The following is a 20,000-nucleotide window of genomic DNA, read 5'->3' as shown; positions in this document are numbered from 1 at the left end:
TATATATATATATATACATACATATACATACGTACATACATACACACACATACACCTATACATAAAGCGTATTCATGTATGCAGATATGTATGTAGTACTCTATGGGGTCTCAGTAAGAGTTGATAATACACAGAGGATGGTGCATGTGCAAATATACATAAGTATATTCCTACTTTGATAAATATTTGACCCTTATAGATGAACACTTTAGGAGATCTCTCTCTCTCTCAATGTGACGGCTAAAAATGCTTTGTAATTACCTTATTATCAGGTAGTCTCGGCGGAGGCCTCCTGTTATGGTGAGGGTGGTGAGGTAGGGAGAGGCCCCTCCCCGTTAGGCTTCTCCTGGCTTCGGCAGTGCTTTTGGCCTCGGGCCTCGGATGGTCATGGACGCCCTTAGCCTGCGTCGAGGAAATTGAGAGGATGGAATGAGACTAGAATAAGCTCTTGCAAAAGGAGATTAAAATTCCGTTTTGCCAGGACACTTAAATATTATTTACAGGGTTGAAAACCAATTTCCATGGAAATGAAAAATGTGAGAAATTAAAATGCGATTGGTAGTATTTTAAAAGTGTGATTAACCAGGATGATAATATGATATTTGTAATGTAATATTAATAAAATGAAGTGAGTTGTTAAGATTATGAGTAACAAAACTGTTACAAACTTATTTTGCCAGATTATAAACGCGATCAGAAAGGACATTACAATATAGTTCACATGGATGCTGGAACATAATGCACAGGGAGGTTTAGAGCTTGACATGAGAGTATTGTAATTGTTTGATAAGACTGAAATCATGATTTAGGAGAATAATGATAAGACTTACAATTAAGGTAGATACAATTTGCAAGAAGATTAAAGACGCAATGTGGTGGTTAGAATACCATTTACAAACATGATAAATAATTTTCTGGGAGACTAAATACATACGACGTTCAGCTTGTTGTGTGCTGTTCAATGTGGTGAGATTTAACCAGTTTACGAAGAGATTAGATGCTGTGGATAATTATCTATAAGCTAATTTAATATACAAAATAGATAAGCTGAAATGCACGAAAACATCTGCGTTGAGATGAAGAACGCGTTTGACTTTGCGATAGAAGTTCGAGGAGAGTTGGAAAGCAGTTTTCAGAACACATGTGATGGTTGAGGTTAAAAATATTATGTCCATGTATGTTAAAAATCTGGGATCAACTGATGTTAAGAATTAAAAGCAAGTTTATAATACAGCCATTAGGAGATAAGGATCATATTGTGCGAGGATATTAAAAGAGTGAGGCGTATGAAGACAAACTGTTTGCCATGTTTTATTAGGATGTTCAAGGTGATGCAGTGGTTGATGACATGATTTACAGGGAGTGTTAAAAAGGGGATTGAAGTCTGATTTGCAAGGAGAATAAATTTTGAACGGAAAGGTGTGTTATGACTTTGGGAAATGTTGTGTCATGAACTTGCGTATAAAATGTTGTAAGACATAAAAGTAGGGCCCAGTAAGCGGACCAGTGACGTAATTCGAACTCATCATTGTTTATACATAATTAGAGGATTTTCCTAAATACTTTTGCGCACGGGCATGCATTGTATACTAACTTTGAGCTTGTTTCTTCATATATAGTGTAGACCTCTGTTCTTTCTCTTACCTGGAAGAAGATGGCATGGTCTGTGTGTCTCCAGAAGTGTGTGACGGGATACCCGCAGTGCCCTCTGCAGGGCAAGACCTCCAGCTTACCGGAACACGCCTTGTTTGGGCATGGTTTTCCTTGCTGCTTCTTACGGGCCTTGTCGCATATCGCTGGTCGCAAGTGAACCTGCAGAAGAAATAAAAGACGAAAGTCTTTGGAGGGAAAGAGAGGGGTATCAATTTTTTGCTAAAAAAAAGATGAAGGTTTTGTGGAAAAAAATCGTTTTTAGCAGGAGCTCTGAGAAAGTGAATAGTGATCGTTCAGCTTTTGTTAATCATATCGATTATTACCAACTTCTCCCACCGACCTAAGAGAGAGAGAGAGAGAGAGAGAGAGTTAAATGTGATCGCTACCTTTTGGGGTGAATCCCCCAATGCTAATCGAAGAAACTATTTTTAGAACAGACATTGCCAGTATCATGATGAGAAATTTATTTATATTCCTTCATATTTTTGTCTTTTTTAGTTGGTTATTTATTATCCTTTCGATTCTGATCCATCCTTTCACCTACAAGACCGTTTAACCACATTTCTCACATTATCAACTAATCTTATGCCACACATACTACACTAACAGTTAATTCCAACAGCATTGGCAAATTTTTCTTAATTTGCATTTAACATTAGTAGTTCTGTTTGAAGAATGCCTATAAAATCTTAAGTATATAGAATATTCAGAAAATTTTGTCTGTAGTCTTTGTCATAACTATTGTTGTTGAAGTTATTATTATCATATATTATTATAGTTGGTTTGTTTCTTGTTGTGTAAATTATATTGACCTTTTATTTCAAGGATACAGATCAGTACTCTTCCACAAAAGTGCTATACAGATCTTGTAAAGAAAGTTGTTTCAAATCCGTTGCATCGACCCATAACATCACACTAAATCAAAGCCCGATCGTGTAGGAGCACCTTCCCCATGCCCTCCGGATCACGCCCATACCTACCCGGGCATACACGCACACAGTTTACCTGTGCGTGTGTCGCAAATGACACACCTGGAAATGTAATACTCAGTTGCTCTCGGGATAACCCGTCTTCTCGGGTCTGCCCCGCGAGGGCATTTTGGTGGTGGCCGGTCTCTGAGGGCGAGAGCCTCCTGGAGAGGCGTGATTTGGGCATCCCTAAATGTCGTGTGGGAAGAGTATTCGATTAGAATCCCCTGTAATTGGGAAGATGTCCTCGCGAAGTGGCTCGTCTGTGGCGTCCGGGTGTGAAATGAGTTCGTTTAGACCAAAACGGATCAGGTATGGACCGCGGGGAGTCATTTCTTGGGAGGTGTGAAGCCTGGGCGGGCTCGGCGGCGCCGCCTTTGCAGAGGGAAGTGAAATTGTCTTCGATCTGTTAACTGGTTTACGGTATCTCAGCGAAGGTGGAGGATGAACTTGTTAGATTATTTTTTCTAGCTTTGGGTTTCCCTGTTCCTTGTATTTTTTTTTTTTTTTGCGAGTTGGTAGGTTAGACATTAAAGTACTTGACGTTTTTGTTACGACCCTGAAGAATTAAGCTGTTATAAATTGGAGTCTTAAAATGATACTTTTATGCGCATAATGCTTGTGTGGGTGTAAAATAAAACCTATTGTCTCAGCCCTACGGAGCAATTGTCTCAATTGTCCTTGCAGTTTTTATTTATCAGTTTAAAAATAAAGCTGAAATGTAAAAACTTGAGGTCTAAAAGTTTGTTCTCACCTTCTGCCCTCCTTCCAGCGTGCACCTGACGCTGCAGACGACGACGCCCAAGCACGACTTCTTCAGGATGTTGACGTTGTGGTTGTTGGTGTTTCTCATGGCCCACCCGGAGGAATGCCTCTTCGCCTCCTCCAGCTCCGCGGGGTACACGAATCGGCAGTGCCCGTCGGCCCAGTCGCTGAAGACGTCGAACTCTGTTACCTGAAGTAGGAAGGGACATACTTACTGGAAAGGTGAGCTATTTTCCCTTCGGTTTCTATCTTGTAGCCGGAATGAGAAGCCATACTTATATGTATTATTTGTTTTTTAATGCAGGTAACATTATACTATATATATATTTATATATATATACACATATGTATATATACACATGTATATATATACTGTATAGTATATATGTACAGTATATATATATATATATATGTGTGTGTATATATATATATATATATATATATATATATATATATATATATATATATATTATGTGTATATATGTATATACATATCTATTTATATATGTATGTATATATACACATACATATATATATATACATTTATATTTATGTATATATACATATGTATATACATATAATTACAACGTTCCCTAAGATATAATGAAGCAAAAAATATTTAACAAAATTCATATTTATCTTCAAAATCTTCATAGAACTGCCTTCCGCGTCCCTTACCTTGGGTATATTCGAATCGTTGATGTCCCAGTCAAAATGGTGGGGCGGTGCCATTTTCACGCACCCATTCACAACTGGCACCAGCTCTCGCACGCCTCTCCTGTGGCGCCGTGGAAATAAAAAAAAGGTTTTGTCAGGATTGAAATGGATTTTTCTGTGCGTTATTTAAAGCTAATCGTTTTTGTTATTATGACAGATGATACGCTAATTTTGGTTAGGGCAGGTTTAACAGGTTTGCAAGCCTGTTAAAGTGTATTTCTATTATTTTAATTATTATAGTTGTCGCTAAAAATATGTGCTTACGAAGTAAGCCATAAGGCCATTACTTTCCTAATGTAGGCGAGCTTACACAGCAAAACACAAATATATATATATATATATATATATATATATATATATATATATATATATATATATATATATATATATATATATATATATATATATATATATATATATATATATATATATATATATTTATACAGTATTTATGTATATATATTACACACACATATATATATAATATATATAATTGTATATATATATATTTATGCATACATATATATATATATATATATATATATATATATATATATATATATATATATATATATATATATATATATATATATATATATACACACACACACACACTCAAGCAAATGCAAGTGAATTAATAAAATATGAGTAATCGTAAATAATCTGCAGCGAATGTTAGGAAAAATCGTGATGTTTCTCCCATGAGAGTCGTATAAAACCCGGTGTTATGTCTTTAATAATAGCTTCAACTAATGAACCTCGTCGCTACTTGTCTCAGTATGGCATGGCTAGTAGCAGTTATTTTATGACCGCATAGATCAGCTCTTATCTTCCTGTTGCATAGAGTACAAATAGGTTCTGTTAATTGCATTGAAGACCTGGCGCAATCTCACGTTATTGCCCGGTCAGCATTCCGTATCGTTTCCGTCCATTAAAACTTTCTTTGTCTTCTAAATAGATTCTGTCTGGATTTCCTGAGACATGCTCTATTTGGGTAATATGTGTTACTCGTTGGTTGCAACGAATAACATATACTACGGTTACAAAAAAAGACGTATTTCTCTTGCATGCTGTTTATGTTGTCTGGCTTGGCATGGATAGTTTTAAAGGGAACGGTTCTGGAGTGAGTTTTTGGCATGCCTGGTGAAATTTCGGTAATGGTCGTAATAAACATCAGAGAGAGAGAGAGAGATTCGGTAAGATTATTAAATTCCTGGAAGTACTAGGGGAAAATATATGGAATACTCAGTATTCTTACTATAGAAATATATATATATATATATATATATATATATATATATATATATATATATATATATATATATATATATAAAGAGAGAGAGAGAGAGATATTCAGTAAGATTATTAAATTCTTGGAAGTACTAGGAAAATATATCGAATACTCAGGTATGCTTACTATATATATATATATATATATATATATATATATATATATATATATATATATATATATATATATATATATATATATATATATATATTATATATATATATATATATATATATATATAAAGAGAGAGAGAGAGAGAGAGAGAGAGAGAGAGATATTCAGTAAGATTATCAAATTCTTGGAAGTACTTGGGAAAATATATGGAATACTCAGTATGCTTACTATATAGAAATATATATATATATATATATATATATATATATATATATATATATATATATATCGAGAGAGAGAGAGGTTGGGGAAAAGGGAGGGCAGACGAGCTACTTCTTAGAAGTACGGATTTTTGTAATGATGAGGAATTGCCAACGCTAGTTTTTTTTTTTTTTTTGGTTGAGACTTTTTCCATTTTACAAGGTTTTTTTTATTTGTGATTTAAATTTTTATTCATTATATATATCAACTGTTTTCTTTTTACTGTCCTGTAACATTGCAACATTGAGTTTTTTTATTATATTTATTCAGTGGTTATACGAACTCGGTGTCAGACGAAGTAGCTACCTTTAGGGAATAAATTCCTAAACTGAAATGTATCAAGATGTTTAGGGTTATCCGGTTGTCTCTTTTTTTACCACTCTCTGGACCACAATGATTTATTAGCGCTTCGTTAACATAGGTCTTTAGAACGATTTGGCCATGTTTTCTGGAGAAATCCATTGTGAATTAAGTGCCTGATAATTAGTCGACTGTAGAGCGTTGAAGTCTTGTTGTAAAAAGGCATGGGACGGGCATCCTCATACCAGAAGATTTGCTGTGAACTGGAAGATTATACTTTTATATATATATATATATATATATATATATATATATATATATATATATATATATATATATATATATATGTATATATATATATTTAATTTGTGTTTTGATATCGTTAACATTGAAACCGAAAGTAATGTACTGTGCATAATTCAAAGCTACATAAAATCACATGTTTCCAGTCGTCGACACTCGGTATCGGTGAATGTTTATTTTTAGTTCTGGATGTTCCTTTCTAAGAAATTATTAAAACTGAACCAACATATGATGCAGCATTTCTCCGTCTGTCTGTCTGTCTAACACACACACACACACACACACTGATACCAATAAAAACTAATGGTGTATCCTTACAATTTTCTTCTTTGTCGGGGCTTTTCACTTCTAAATGTTCCTAGTTGCTACTTTCACGTTTCCATTTCAAGGAATTCAGATAAGCTTCTAGATATCTCCGTCGTCGACCTTGCATCAGAAGAACTGTTTCGTCACGTGGACTTTCTTGAAATTCATGAATGTCTTCTGTGTACTAATCCGGTTACTTTATTAATGGGAAATGCAGTTTAGGTGAAATTGCTGACATTTCTGTAGATTTGAGTACTTCGAACAAGTGCATTTCAGATATTGCGTTCGTCAGTTTTCGGTTGTATCAGGACAAAAACACACGATGCATTACTTCGTTCCATAAATTTGCTTAGTTATTGTTACATAAAATTAAAATTTCACCTCATCGATATTTTACTAAACGGAGTATACATTTTCACGGAAGCTTTTCCTGTAACCCTTATTTGTGATTTTCCTTTAATCTTGCGTCATTCAAACTTCATCACGAATAACATGGTTGAATCTCTTCGTGCACTGTTACTCACAACCCTTCTCACTTCATAAGAGTACAGTCAGTTCGTGATCACCATTAAGATACACAACCTTTTACCAGATGGTTTGCGCTGTTTTAAACTGGGCAATTAGCTAAGCCAGCGCTAAGCCGCCGCGGGCAGGAATTTGAACCAATAAAATGTTTTTACGTGAGTCTTTAGTAATGATATCATCTTGCAGTACGAGTCTTGGTAATTAAGGCTGTAGGTTCATCAAGTCTTGAATTTTGAGAGAATATATTATCAGTGAAAATTCTCGTTACATTAACGTTATAGAATCATTTTTTCTTGACCGGATTGGTATCAATACACTTATCACAATTTATCGCCATTTAGAACGAGACATAAATAATTATTTTTAAAGCACTGCGTTTCGCGTTCATCTTTCTGACACGAAATTTAGATCTAAAGAAGGCACTACTGCGTCTGTCGCCACTGCAGAAAATGCGTCCAATGATGATGCTGAATCTGCAGTTCCTGAATGAAATGACCTGTGCATAAGGAGGTCTCTTTTCGTTTTCCATTCCATGGTTTCTCTTGGTCTGGAACGCACCAGCTCAGCGGTCAGCTGCAATTAATCTTAGACCTTCGAAGCGCCGGCTTTTTGCAAACTCCCAGATAACATCACAAAGTATTTGCGGCCACCAGATCACTCCTCTTCTGCGACTGCATAGTACCGTACTGGTCTCTTGGAGTTCTACCCCCTTTCACCGGAAAAGTCAGATATTATTTTGTCTTCGGCTTTTGGGCAGCAGTTAGTAGTTCCAGGGGTTCAGTCAACGCCAGTTAGTCCTCAGCAATCGTCATACCACTGTTACTTATTGGATTACTGAGGCGGGGGTCGCGAGGAGATTACTGTTTTGCCTTAACGTCCGGATTACTTTTTGGTCCTGGTTGGGCAGATTCCGCACAGTGTGTTCGTTGCTCGGATGTGGCAAGGTTGGACGCTGCGACCCGAATGCGATAGCAGCAGACAGCCTCAAAAAGGGGGAGAAGGGTTAAAAGGGGAAATTTTAATAGAAGATGCCAGGTAACCCTCGCGAGGACGCCTCTAATTGTTCGGTTGAACGTATTGTTCTCCACCGACACCGAATACCACAGCGCCATAGACACACCAGATCTCAAAGATGTTTATCAATGATATGATGATCAGCTCAACGGGAGTCGAGGGACTGGGAAGGTGGGGGAGGGCACTGATCTCAGGGGTATTGGGAGGGGATTATTGTGCTCTTGTGTAGGGGTGAGGGGAGCGCAAGATGTCGCAAAGGAAAACGGTTCTAATATGATCCGGGAATAGAGATGTATGTAAGTAATCATACTTAATTGTGTCATAGATATTTCATTGGGAACTGACAGGTTAAAGTTTCATTTGAAGGCCTTTTAGGATTGTAGGCTTTTAATCTTGCGGTGTAGGCTCTACATAATCACTCTCCTGCGTAATTTTACATGTTATGGAGATTTTTCAATGCCTCAGTCCCCAGCGAAGATTGACAGGAAATCTTCACTGATTTAGTGTTTTCTATGATAAATATTTAAGGCTGAATGAAATGATCTGTGTATGCTGCACACTGACAATCTATTTGCAAAATCGATTGAATATTATGGAGTATATGTACCACATTCCATTCTCGGTATTTGCAGAACGAGAAGGATTAATATCGCCTCTTCCTTCTCTTCAACATATGTAAACTGATAATCAGGATTAGAGGGAGAAAAGCGGAGGGGGGGGGGGGCGTGGGGAGAGATGGAAAGAGAAAGAAAAAGAACCTGATCCACAGACTGAAAAAGTCACGTGATCATTCAGCCATCGCTCGTGTCAACCCTCGGAATATGCGGGTGCGCTTTCCACCTGTCTCCCGCCAAAAACGGCCGTTAGCCAATCAACGACTTCCATTTGTCGCCGAGAAACAAAAGAACCAATCCGGAGAGGGCTTCAGATTCCCGCACAGACCAATGGGGATCAACAGTTGTCCGCGGCCAGGTCGATACCACCTATCAGATCTTGAGGATCGAGTTATCTCTCTCTCTCTCTCTCTCTCTCTCTCTCTCTCTCTCTCTCTCTCTCTGTGTGTTTCATTGTCTAAATTTTTAAAGATATTAAACTATGTATATCAAACTTTTCATTTTAGTTCATGATCATCTACGGATGTAAAAAATTGTGAATGATGATAGTGAGTTTATTATTGTATTATTATTATTATTATTACTATTATTATATCGATAGCTAGCACGTGCTCTTCCCTACTCAGCGGCGCGCAGGGCGAACGTCCTATGGACACGAATATAATAGATTCGACATCATTATTGCAGACAGAGCTGCAGGTGGCTTATTGATTTAGCGATATAGTTCGGCGTAATACGATACCCATCGCCTCTTTGCGCATGGCTCTGCCTTTAACCTTTTCGGCTGCTGTCTATGCAAGTAGGCTCCGTTTTGCTTTTTTCCCTGTTTGTCGGGTTGAATTTCTGTGTGTGTGTGTGTGTGTGTGTGTGTCTCAGAAGCAGCGAGCTGGAAGGGTGTATGTAATGTACAAAGAGCTAGACAGACGTAATGATATACACAAGAGACTGGTCATACAGGAAGTTAATTAAGTAAAAGAGACTGAAAAAATATTGACATGTTTTATATGTCTAGAGATTTGTACAAACGGCTGGACAGATAATGGGGGGGGGGGTGATATCAAGCAGCCAGGGAAGCCAAATATGTAGACAAGAATCTTTGAAAGAAAAAAAAAAGAGACCACCATCTAAGCACTCAGACGCAATCGGCCGAACAGGCAGCCGAGATGTCGATTGCAACCTAGAGACGCACAATTGGAAATGTATGCATAGTCGAACAACTGACGTAAGTAACAAACACGAACAAACAAAACAACCTACTTAGACAAAAAAAAAAGGAAAAAAAAAAGAGAGAATGAAATCCTACCCTACCGATTAAGGCCACTTTGTTTCAGAACAAAGATAGGCTTTTCGGATTATAGGAAGCGTAGAATTTTGGAGCGGCTAAGTGATCTAAACTGTGGCAGTAATGAAAGATTATAGACTTCGGTGCCATGGACATGCTGGATTGCAAAGGTACGGATAAAATTATTTCAACAGTTTTTTTGCTTCAGGTGATTGATAAATGGGATGTTGAGGAGTGAAAAGAATTGACCTAAAATAAAAAAGATTAAAAATTGAAAGTGCCGACGGATATGAACCCATTTAGCTTACGAAAACTGGCAGGTAACCACTTTAAGAGGGACGGCAGTGATAAGCTTTACACGCTAATGCACTGACACCTATTCGTCATCTTACCATGAAAACAAACTGGAAGGATAATGTTACAAGGGACGCTGTTGGGGCAGCCATTGGTGGGAGCGCACAGCAGCACTTTTAGAAAAGAAATAAAGGAGTATCTCCTTGATAACCTGCATAAGAGTAACTCATTCTTTATTTCTCTCTTCACATTCATGATCGGTGTTGTGTGAGACACTCAGAATGAACACAATATATTTCAAGTCCCTTCGTGGGGAGAGGGTGGGGACTGGGGAACGTTTAAAGAAAATAAGTGTATATTCCCCAGTGGGTCCACCACCAAGTCTTATAAAAGGCTCCGCAAACAAGCAGAAGAAGGCCATTATAAAAGGAGGCCAGCGAATGTTAGTTTGAGAATAGGTGAATGTGGTTTCAAATGATTCTCTCTCTCTCTCTCTCTCTATTTGTGTGTGTGTGTAAAAAACAGTTGGTCTAAGAAGGGTAACCCTTGCTCTCTCCCCCTCCCCCTCCTTCCCCCTTCCAAGTCCCTCCTTTCAGCCAATTGTTTGGAGATTGGCACTGCTGCGCTACCAGTCGGCTCCTGACGGATGGTAAGGGGGAAAAGAGGCATTGAGGAGGACGATTAGAGGGGAGAAAGGAATAAAAGAACTGAAACAAAGAAGGTAATGTTGTGCAATAAGTCTAACGTAGTTGCTGACTATCCTTCAAGAATGGCGGTAGCGGCTCAATATTCTTTGTCACTGGATTGTAAGGAATGCAGTATTTTATAGTTTTCGTTAAGAGCCCTCTAATAACCGGTAACTAGCATAAGTGTAGAAGGCCCTATATTTTGGATACACTCATAGATATATAAAAAAATCAAAGGGGGTAGTCTTATGTACGTTTACTCATTGCTCCTCCATAATTATTTCTAGGCTGTTACTTCTACCATTCATTATGTAATTTGATTTTCTCTCATTGGAAAATCTTAGTTTTTTTTTTTTTTACCTGATGAAGATACAGAATAAGACAAGGGGGAGGGTTGATACATAACTTTGTCATATGAAATATTTGAATTTATTCTCACTTATTTTTGTCTGACACAAATTGGGGTCATTGATTTTTTTTTTCTTTAAGCCACATATTTTAATTTTTGATTATTCCAACCTTTGCCTTCGTCAAGTTTTCTTTCTTCTTTGTCTCTCCTGCTGCTTCTTCTATGTCAGTCTGGTATACCTTTCCTCCAGTTCCCCTCCTTTACTACCCCCTCCTCCCCCACCCCTCTCCTCTGCTTCTTACTGAAATTCGTCCACAATGGCTCTTAAACTTTCTCAACCAGATCTGCCTTGGACTCCTTGCATTTTATTATCCAAGTCAACAATGAAAAAATACACGTCTACTCGACAAAAGTTTTATTCTTAAAACCAGTCGAGTGATGCAGTCAGAAGGTACCTCTCTCTCTCTCTCTCTCTCTCTCTCTCTCTCTCTCTCTCTCTCTCACCATTGATGTTGCTGTAAAGGTTTTGCTTGATTTATTTGATTCGACTCTCTCTCTCTCTCTCTCTCTCTCTCTCTCTCTCTCTCTCTCTCTCTCTCTCTCTCTCAAGCCATTGATGTTGCTGTAAGGTTTATTTGATTCGACCCGTACTCTCTCTCTCTCTCTCTCTCTCTCTCTCTCTCTCTCTCTCTCTCTCTCTCTTTATTTTATATTTTAGTATCCCTTAATAACGCGAGAAGGATTAGCAAATGTGAAATTTCATGCTCTATTTTTCCTGTATTGTAAACACAAATACATACGTAAATTTAGGTGACCTCGATTCAAATACATAAAGGTGAATCAGTACCGCTTCCCTTGAAACACGAGTACAGCATTTACACCTAAACAAAATGGAAGAAAAAAAGCAAAACAAAACCGGGAAGCCATATGTATAAGCCGCAGTCAAGCCAAACAGATTACTCGCATACTTGAGAGAATATAATTTTATTAACTGGAATGAGATCTGAAACGTTTATGATCCTCGGAGACGTGCGGAGATGCGTTTGGGAGTCTTCTGGGAGATCGGCCGAGTAGATCCCAGGTGGATGTTTGCTTCGCTCTTGTTTGGCTTTATCTTATTCCATCTATTTTATTTTTATGTTGAGCTGCTCGTGTGGCGCTGCCTGTAGCCTACGTCTGATGGGCTCTCTCTCTCTCTCTCTCGACCTGCGTCGTTGCTGCCTTCTGTTTTGATGCTCGTGCCCGTTTGCGTCCTTGTCTGTAGATTTTTATTTTATTTTTATATGGGTAGATGTGTCTGTCTGTGCGTCTGTTTGTTTGTCAGGTCTTTGTCTGTTTGACGTGCATTTCTTTTGCTCTGTCTGGATAATTAGACATTTGTTTATAGAGCTTTTAAGAGTGTTGTTCCAGTAGCTTCTTTTTGTCTGCCCCTCTGATTGTCTGTGCGTCTTTCTTTGCACGTCAGTTGGTTTTTAGTTTTCTGTAAAAGAAAACTATTGTGCCGGCTTTGTCTGTCCGTCCGCACTTTTATCTGTCCACATTTTTTTGTTCGTACTTTTCCTGTCCGCCCTCAGATCTTCAAAACTGCTGAGGCTAGAGGGCTGCAAATTTGTATGTTGATCATCCACCCTCCAATCATCAAACATATCAAATTGCAGCCCTCTAGCCTCAGTAGTTTTTATTTTATTTAAGGTTAAAGTCAGCCTTAATCGTGCTCTGGCAACGATATAGGGCAGGACACCACCGGGCCTTGGTTAAAGATTTATGGGCCGCGGCTCATACAGCATTATACCGAGACCACCGAAAGATACATATATTTTCGGTGGCCTTGATTATACGATGTAGCGGCTGTACAGAAAACTCGATTGCGCCGAAGAAACTTCGGGGCATTTTTTACTTGTTTCTGCTGTTCCTATTAACGGCTATTGGTACTTCTGTTTACCTATAATCATGGTAAATTTTTCAAACCCGTAATTTTTCTTCCTTGTAAACTTCCACCCATTTTCTTATACATAGCATTTTTTCCCTCTAATTATTTACAATTGCTTCTCCTTTGTGGTTAGTTGACCATGTTACGTTTTAGATATATCACGTTCTCTCTGCCTTTCATTATTATTTTCTGCCACCACTAAGCTTTGGAAATCTCTACTTTCTGTTTTCCTCTTTAGTCCCCTATTCTTTCGTATTTTAGGAAGCAGGACTGTCGCGTCTCCCAAGAATAGGCCTTGTTTTATACCCTGCTTATATATATATATATATATATATATATATATATATATATATATATATATATATATATATATATATATGTGTATATATATATTATATATTTATAATGTATTATATATTTATAATGTATTGCAAATATACATATATATACATTATATTTATACACCTATATATACACAGTACCTATGTATATAGATAGATAGATAGATAGATAGATAGATAGATAGATGGATAGGTAGATAGATATTTCTCATATGAGCATTTCCTGTTGTTTCGTTTACTTAGTTAATAAACACGTCACTCGTAACATCAGTTTTTAACAGTATTCCGCGCAAATGAAATGAAATCCTGCATAAGATATTTTCATATGTAAACTGTCAAGTTTGAAAATATAAATATATATTTCGTGGCTTCTGTAGCTCTGTTTACCTTTGCAGATCTGTTTAGTTGCATCAAATTGGTTGTTTTCTCTGCGTCCCGTTCTGAATGACGTCACGAGATGATGCAATGAATCCAGAACCGTTTTTTTGGATGTTTACAAAAGTGGGGACTTCGTGTGCTGCACGTGGGAGAGGGTCTACTCAGTTTGCGCGCCTTCGTGTGCGCACAGACAATAGGTGCACCTGTGTCTTTGAGCTGGCGCCGGTCAGTCGCCAACAGAAGGGAAAAGAAGAGTTTGTGAGGGAGGGAAAGAGATAGAGGGCGAATAAAATAGATGGAAGTTGAGAGAAATAGTAGGTAGAGAGAGAGAGAGAGAAAGAGGGCATCAAACAAGTTGGAAGTTGAGAGAGAGAGAGAGAGAGAGAGAGAGAGAGAGAGAGAGAGAGAGAGAGAGAGAGCATCAAATAAGTTAGAAGTCGAGATAAAGAGTAGGGTGAAATAAGAGAGAGAGAGAGAGAGAGAGAGGGGGATCAAACAAGTTGGAAGTTGAGATAAAGAGTAGGGTGAAATAAGAGAAAAGAGAGAGAGAGATCAAACAAGTTTGAAGTTGAGATAAAGAGTAGGGTGAAATAAGAGAGAAAGAGAGAGAGAGAGATCAAACAAGTTGGAAGTTGAGATAAAGAGTAGGGTGAAATGAGAGAGAGAGAGAGAGAGAGAGAGAGAGAGAGAGAGAGAGAGAGAGAGAGAGAGAGAGAGAGAGATAATGGTATGAAGAGACAGAGAGAAGGAGAGAAACGCACGTCCAGAAAGGATTTGAATTTTTTTGTCAACAAGTGAGTGCAATTTTTGCATTCATATTTCGACGGGAATCTCTCTAGGAAAAACATCTTTTGGACGACTAGTTTTGACAGCATTTATGCAGCCTCCCCAAAACACATTGTCTAATTGACGTTCAACTTCATTTATTAAGTTGAGCTGTCGGGTTCTTGCATGTTATAAAAGGTTGCTGTATTATGTTCAGTGTTTATTTTTGTTGGCTGGTTTCACGCGCGAGTGTTTGTTATCCTGAGGATTTATTTCTCTTTTCTTGTTTACAAATGTCAGTTTTGTGTGTTGTGGACCCACGCAGTCTATTCGTATCCTGTGCTTGTATCATATTCACATTCACATTTGCTTTTTAGGATATTATGTTTTATCGGTATTTTGATTCAGCCTTGTCAGCTGTTTCTATTCAGTTTCAAATAGTTGGGAGTTTTTGTATATAATGTATTTAATAACAACAAAGTTTTCCATCTATAATTTACATTTTTCTAGTTTATCCGTTGTTTAACATTATTTACGTTGATTGTCATAGTTTCCTATTCTGTTTTATGTTTTTATTCTTATTTCCACTTTCCATTGCAAATCGGGCATTTGTTTATACTTCAAGTCTCACTACTATATTCAGTTTATTGGCGTTCTATTTCACCGTTAACGAATTATACTTTAATACGTTATTCTGTTTTTTATTAAGTAGTTCTTCCTTCTTTCGTTATTTATTATATTTTCTTAACTTCTTTTTGGTGCTTGTCATTTCGTTTCTTTTGTTTTTTACCATCTATCGGCGTTCTCGTTCACCCTTCTCAATCTGCGCTTGAATGTTACCTTATTCTTTTTTTATTTATCAGTTCTTTAGAGTGTATACCTTTCCACCATGCCATCCATTTTGATTCTTCTATTTGCATCATACAGCTGTCACTTATTATAACAATATTTATAATTTACCTCTTTCTTTTGACTTGGTTTAAATTCTTCATTTCGCAATGGGTGATTTCCCCGTTTCTTATTTCACTTTCCTCATCACGGTTTTAGTTACCACCTTCTTTTATTCTTGCTTTGAACTCTGATTACCATCCACATCATCATCTTCATCATCATCATCATCATCATCATCATCATCATCATCAACATCCATTTACTTTTAGTTGATTTATCCTTATTATTAATCTCTCCATCATCATCACCTTGGTTTACCCCGTTATTTATTTATATTTTTAATCTCTCTTTCGTCATCATCATCATCATCACATCTTCATTTTCATCGTCATCGTCATTATCGTCATCATCACCATCATCATCATCATCATCATCATCATCCAGTCATTTGTGGTTTTATCCTTATTATTAATCTCTCCATTATCATCATCGTCACTTGGGTTTATCTCGTTATTTATTTATATTTTTAATCTCTCTTTCGTCATCATCATCATCTTCATTATCATCATAATCATCATCATCATCATTATAATCATCATCGTCATCATCATCATCATCATCAGCGATATAATCATCATCATCATCATTAAATCATCATCATCATCATTATAATCATCATCATCTATTTACTTTTCGTTGTTTTATCCTTGGTATTAATCTCTCCATTATCATCATCGTCACTTTGGTTTACCCCGTTATTTATTTATATTTTTAATCTCTGTTTCGTGATCATCATCATCATCATCATCATCATCCTTTGCGGACTAAGAGGTCCAGACTCTCTCTCTCCGAAATCAGGTTCATCAGCGGACAATTGGACCCGAGAGAGAAGAATGGTCGGGACAATTGTGTTATTTAATACCCCTTGTGCGTGTATGAGAGAGAGAGAGAGAGAGAGAGAGAGAGAGAGAGAGAGAGAGAGAGAGAGAGAGAGAGACTTAAGACTAAGATTGCTAAACACTGAATGCATCGGTCGTAATTCGACAGAATAAGCTAATATGAGAGAGAGAGAGAGAGAGAGAGAGAGAGGGAGAGGAGATTGATTCGTTTGTTTTAGAATTGTGGCGTCGATAACATAAAGATTTAGTCCATCTCTCTCTCTCTCTCTCTCTCTCTCTCTCTCTCTCTCTCTCTCTCTCTCTCTCTCTCTCTCTTATCAGACGAAAATCTACTAAATAAATTACATATCTGAAACCTGTAAATAATAAACCAAATTCTTGGAATGGAAATCAGTTTACTGTTTAAAGAAAAAACCTTAAATTAATGAAATAAACCCATGTAATAATTGCTGTACATAAGAACAAAAGCTGGGAAACTGATACTGAAAAATAGAAGTCACCGCTAAAAAAAAAAAAAAAATACGGAAACACGGAAGACCCCAGTCTTTTTAGAAAAAGAGAATCCCGGGTCCAAACAAGGTTCGAGGGACATGCACCTTGCGTGTGTGAAAGTCATTAACTCAACAAGCCGAAGGAATGCAGGGATACAAGTGCCACAGTTCCGTGCGGCTGCTGGGAGATTGAGATATTTTGGAAGTGAGACCTTGTCTGGACTGAACAAGTTTTAAGATGACTTTTCCCCCCCTTGTTTTCCGAGGCATAAAATAAGGCTTCTCTGAACCTTTGAGCTGTCATTTTTTGGTGCATGATCATGCTGATTCGTTTGGTTACTATTTTATTTCTTGTTTGATGTTTTTATTCGATGCTAAGTTGTTATGTATTCATATACTTGATGTTGTGATTTCCTTTGGTTTTTAGGTATATGAGACGCACAATGGGAGATTGATACTTTTTTCTTAAATATTCACTTAAACTCTAGTGTAACTTGCATAATTATTTAACTTGCATAAATAAATATATATACATTTTATATATATATATATATATATATATATATATATATATATATATATATATATATATATATATATATATATATATATATATATATATATATATATATATATTTATATATATAAATATCTATCTATCTCTCTCTCTCTATATCTATCTCTCTCTCTCTCTCTCTCTCTCTCTCTCTCTCTCTATATGTATATATATATGCTCTCTCTCTCTCTCTCTCTCTCTATATATATATATATATATATATATATATATATATATATATATATATATATATATATGTATATATATATAATTATATATATATATATATATATATATATAATTATATATATATATATATATATATATATATATATAATTATATATATATAATTATATATATATATATATATATATATATATATGATTTTCATATAATATATATATATATTTATAAATATTCACATGATTTTCATCAAAGGAAGTTTATTCGAATCTGATTTGTGAGCTGTAAAATTCACCAATTTATTTTGTATTCCCAGAGTTACTCCTTAGTTCCCTATAAGGAAATGAAGAGTGAAGTCCATCAGCAAAGATTATACATTTTTTATTTATATATTTTTTGGGGGTGAGTCGGTTTTCGGTTGTATTGCTAGTGACCAACATTTTTGCGTGATAATGAATAAGCGTGTACATATATTAATGTGCGTTTCGTTAATTTTTTTTTTACCTGAGGCTAGGAACTGCAAGATTGTTATCTTACCAAAGCAGAAATGGTCAGGCATTTTTATTTCATTGGGAAGCCAGCCTGAGTCTACGACAAAGATCTCCGAATTAATGCAACAAAGATCTCTGGAACAATATAGTTTTGTAACTGATTATGTACCATTTGTAACTTGGATGATTTAAATTAAAGTAGAACAATTCCATGGAAATATAGGATTCCTATATGTTGATGCTGCGGGAACATTTTTGTGGAATTCGGAAGGAAATTGTACATTTTAATATGTATCTGGGTATTCTTTACTCCAAACAAACTGTTTGGAAACAAGTCAAGATGTGCGGCAAAGTGGTTAATTCGAGGAGAATTGTTTGTTGATTAATTCGTGTTTGCCAAAAGAAGTCCTGAGGTCGTAAAATACTTTTTATTTTTTTTTTTTGGCTGCAAATATTAGTTATGGAAATCTGTTTATCTGCAAGAGATATCAACGCTTTTGTAAAGAACTTGAATTTGGCTGTCCTTGAGAATGTTTCGTTTTTGTTGGTACTGGAAGTTATTATTCTCCTCTTAACAGTAAAATTTACCTTTTGTCGGTGAATATTGAAAGTTACCTTTTATGGGTTTTACTCGAGAAAATTGCTTTTTATGGGCAGTTCTAGAACGTTACTTTTTTCCATTCTTGTACATAAAAGTTGCTGTTTGTTGGTGACTTTTGAAAGTTACATTTTTGTGCTAGTTCATAGTTTACTTATTTTGTGACGTTGAAACATATTTTTACATTAGGGACTTTTTGGAATTATATGTCAGTGGTATATGTCGTTTAAAATCCTGCCTGGATTTTGATATAAAGAGAGCCATAGAGAAATCAACCCCGTATTAAACGATTAACCAAAAAGAATGTAAGATAAAAACTAAATGGTCGATTATGTTAAATTATCTTTGGCACCCAACTCACCTTTCATGGGTTAATCATTCTCCAATCCAGCAGGAAAGAACGGAATCAGACTTCCCTAGATAATTTTTTTTCCAGTCCTCGATTATCGCTCATCTTTTTTTATTATCCAGTGAATATAATCCTATAACAATTGTCAAGCTTCGAAACCTCATCAGAGAAATGTCGATGGATGAGAAAACCTTCCCGGAGGGTTCAAGAAGCTCGGACGGCCGACAAGGTGACAAAAATCCATTAAAATCGCCATTCATTTCCCGAAAAAGAGTTCCCTCTGAACAAAGAAGAAGGCCAGATCACCTCAGTTGATCGGCCAAAACACATGAAAACTGATTTGTCCCCCAATTAACGTCGAAAATCAATCTTTTCTGGAAATCCGAGCGCCCGAGGAGAGAGAGACAGACCCTCGCGTCGAACGATGGGGTTACTGGGTCGCCATTGTCTTAGCTCGGGAGACCCGCTCGAAGTCCGTCGAGAAGGGTGGAGGGATTATATGACATATTGTTCTCTCTCTCTCTCTCTCTCTCTCTCTCTCTCTCTCTCTCTCTCTCTCTCTCTCTCTCTCTCTGCCCACTTCATATCATTTGGCCTAACCTAAAACTCTTGATCTTCTTCATCTCCTTAGTACCGCATGACATTTCTGTTTATCAGTTTGTTTACGATTATGGAACTGGATTGA

At 36.6% G+C, this 20,000-nt stretch overlaps 1 protein-coding gene and 1 long non-coding RNA gene across 3 annotated transcripts in view; one reads left to right on the top strand and one right to left on the bottom strand.

The window, feature by feature from the left end:
- The window catches only part of LOC136855621 (uncharacterized), a 46,722-nt gene extending 43,198 nt beyond the window's left edge, over nt 1-3,524 (top strand). Inside the window, exon 3 of the long non-coding RNA XR_010858084.1 lies at nt 3,394-3,524. This is a non-coding gene — a long non-coding RNA (uncharacterized lncRNA). The remainder of the gene's footprint in view (nt 1-3,393) is intronic.
- Nucleotides 1-20,000, bottom strand: part of LOC136855620 (protein pygopus-like) — an 84,292-nt gene that overhangs the window by 18,819 nt on the left and 45,473 nt on the right. Inside the window, exons 1-5 of one of the 2 annotated variants that reach the window (XM_067132744.1) lie at nt 6,691-6,827; nt 4,065-4,164; nt 3,376-3,576; nt 1,645-1,812; nt 262-402 (exon numbers count right to left, since the gene is read on the bottom strand). In XM_067132744.1, the coding sequence (XP_066988845.1) occupies nt 262-402; nt 1,645-1,812; nt 3,376-3,576; nt 4,065-4,118 (564 nt within the window). In that variant the 5' untranslated portion in view covers nt 4,119-4,164; nt 6,691-6,827. Of the gene's footprint in view, nt 1-261; nt 403-1,644; nt 1,813-3,375; nt 3,577-4,064; nt 4,165-6,690; nt 6,828-20,000 lie in introns of those variants that run through there. The other variant, XM_067132743.1, reaches the window with a different exon arrangement.

This window comes from Macrobrachium rosenbergii, chromosome 32 (genome assembly GCF_040412425.1).
Source record: "Macrobrachium rosenbergii isolate ZJJX-2024 chromosome 32, ASM4041242v1, whole genome shotgun sequence".
Lineage (NCBI taxonomy): Eukaryota > Metazoa > Arthropoda > Malacostraca > Decapoda > Palaemonidae > Macrobrachium > Macrobrachium rosenbergii.
Note: the sequence above shows the minus strand (reverse complement) of the source record. Positions and strands in the feature narration are given on the sequence as shown.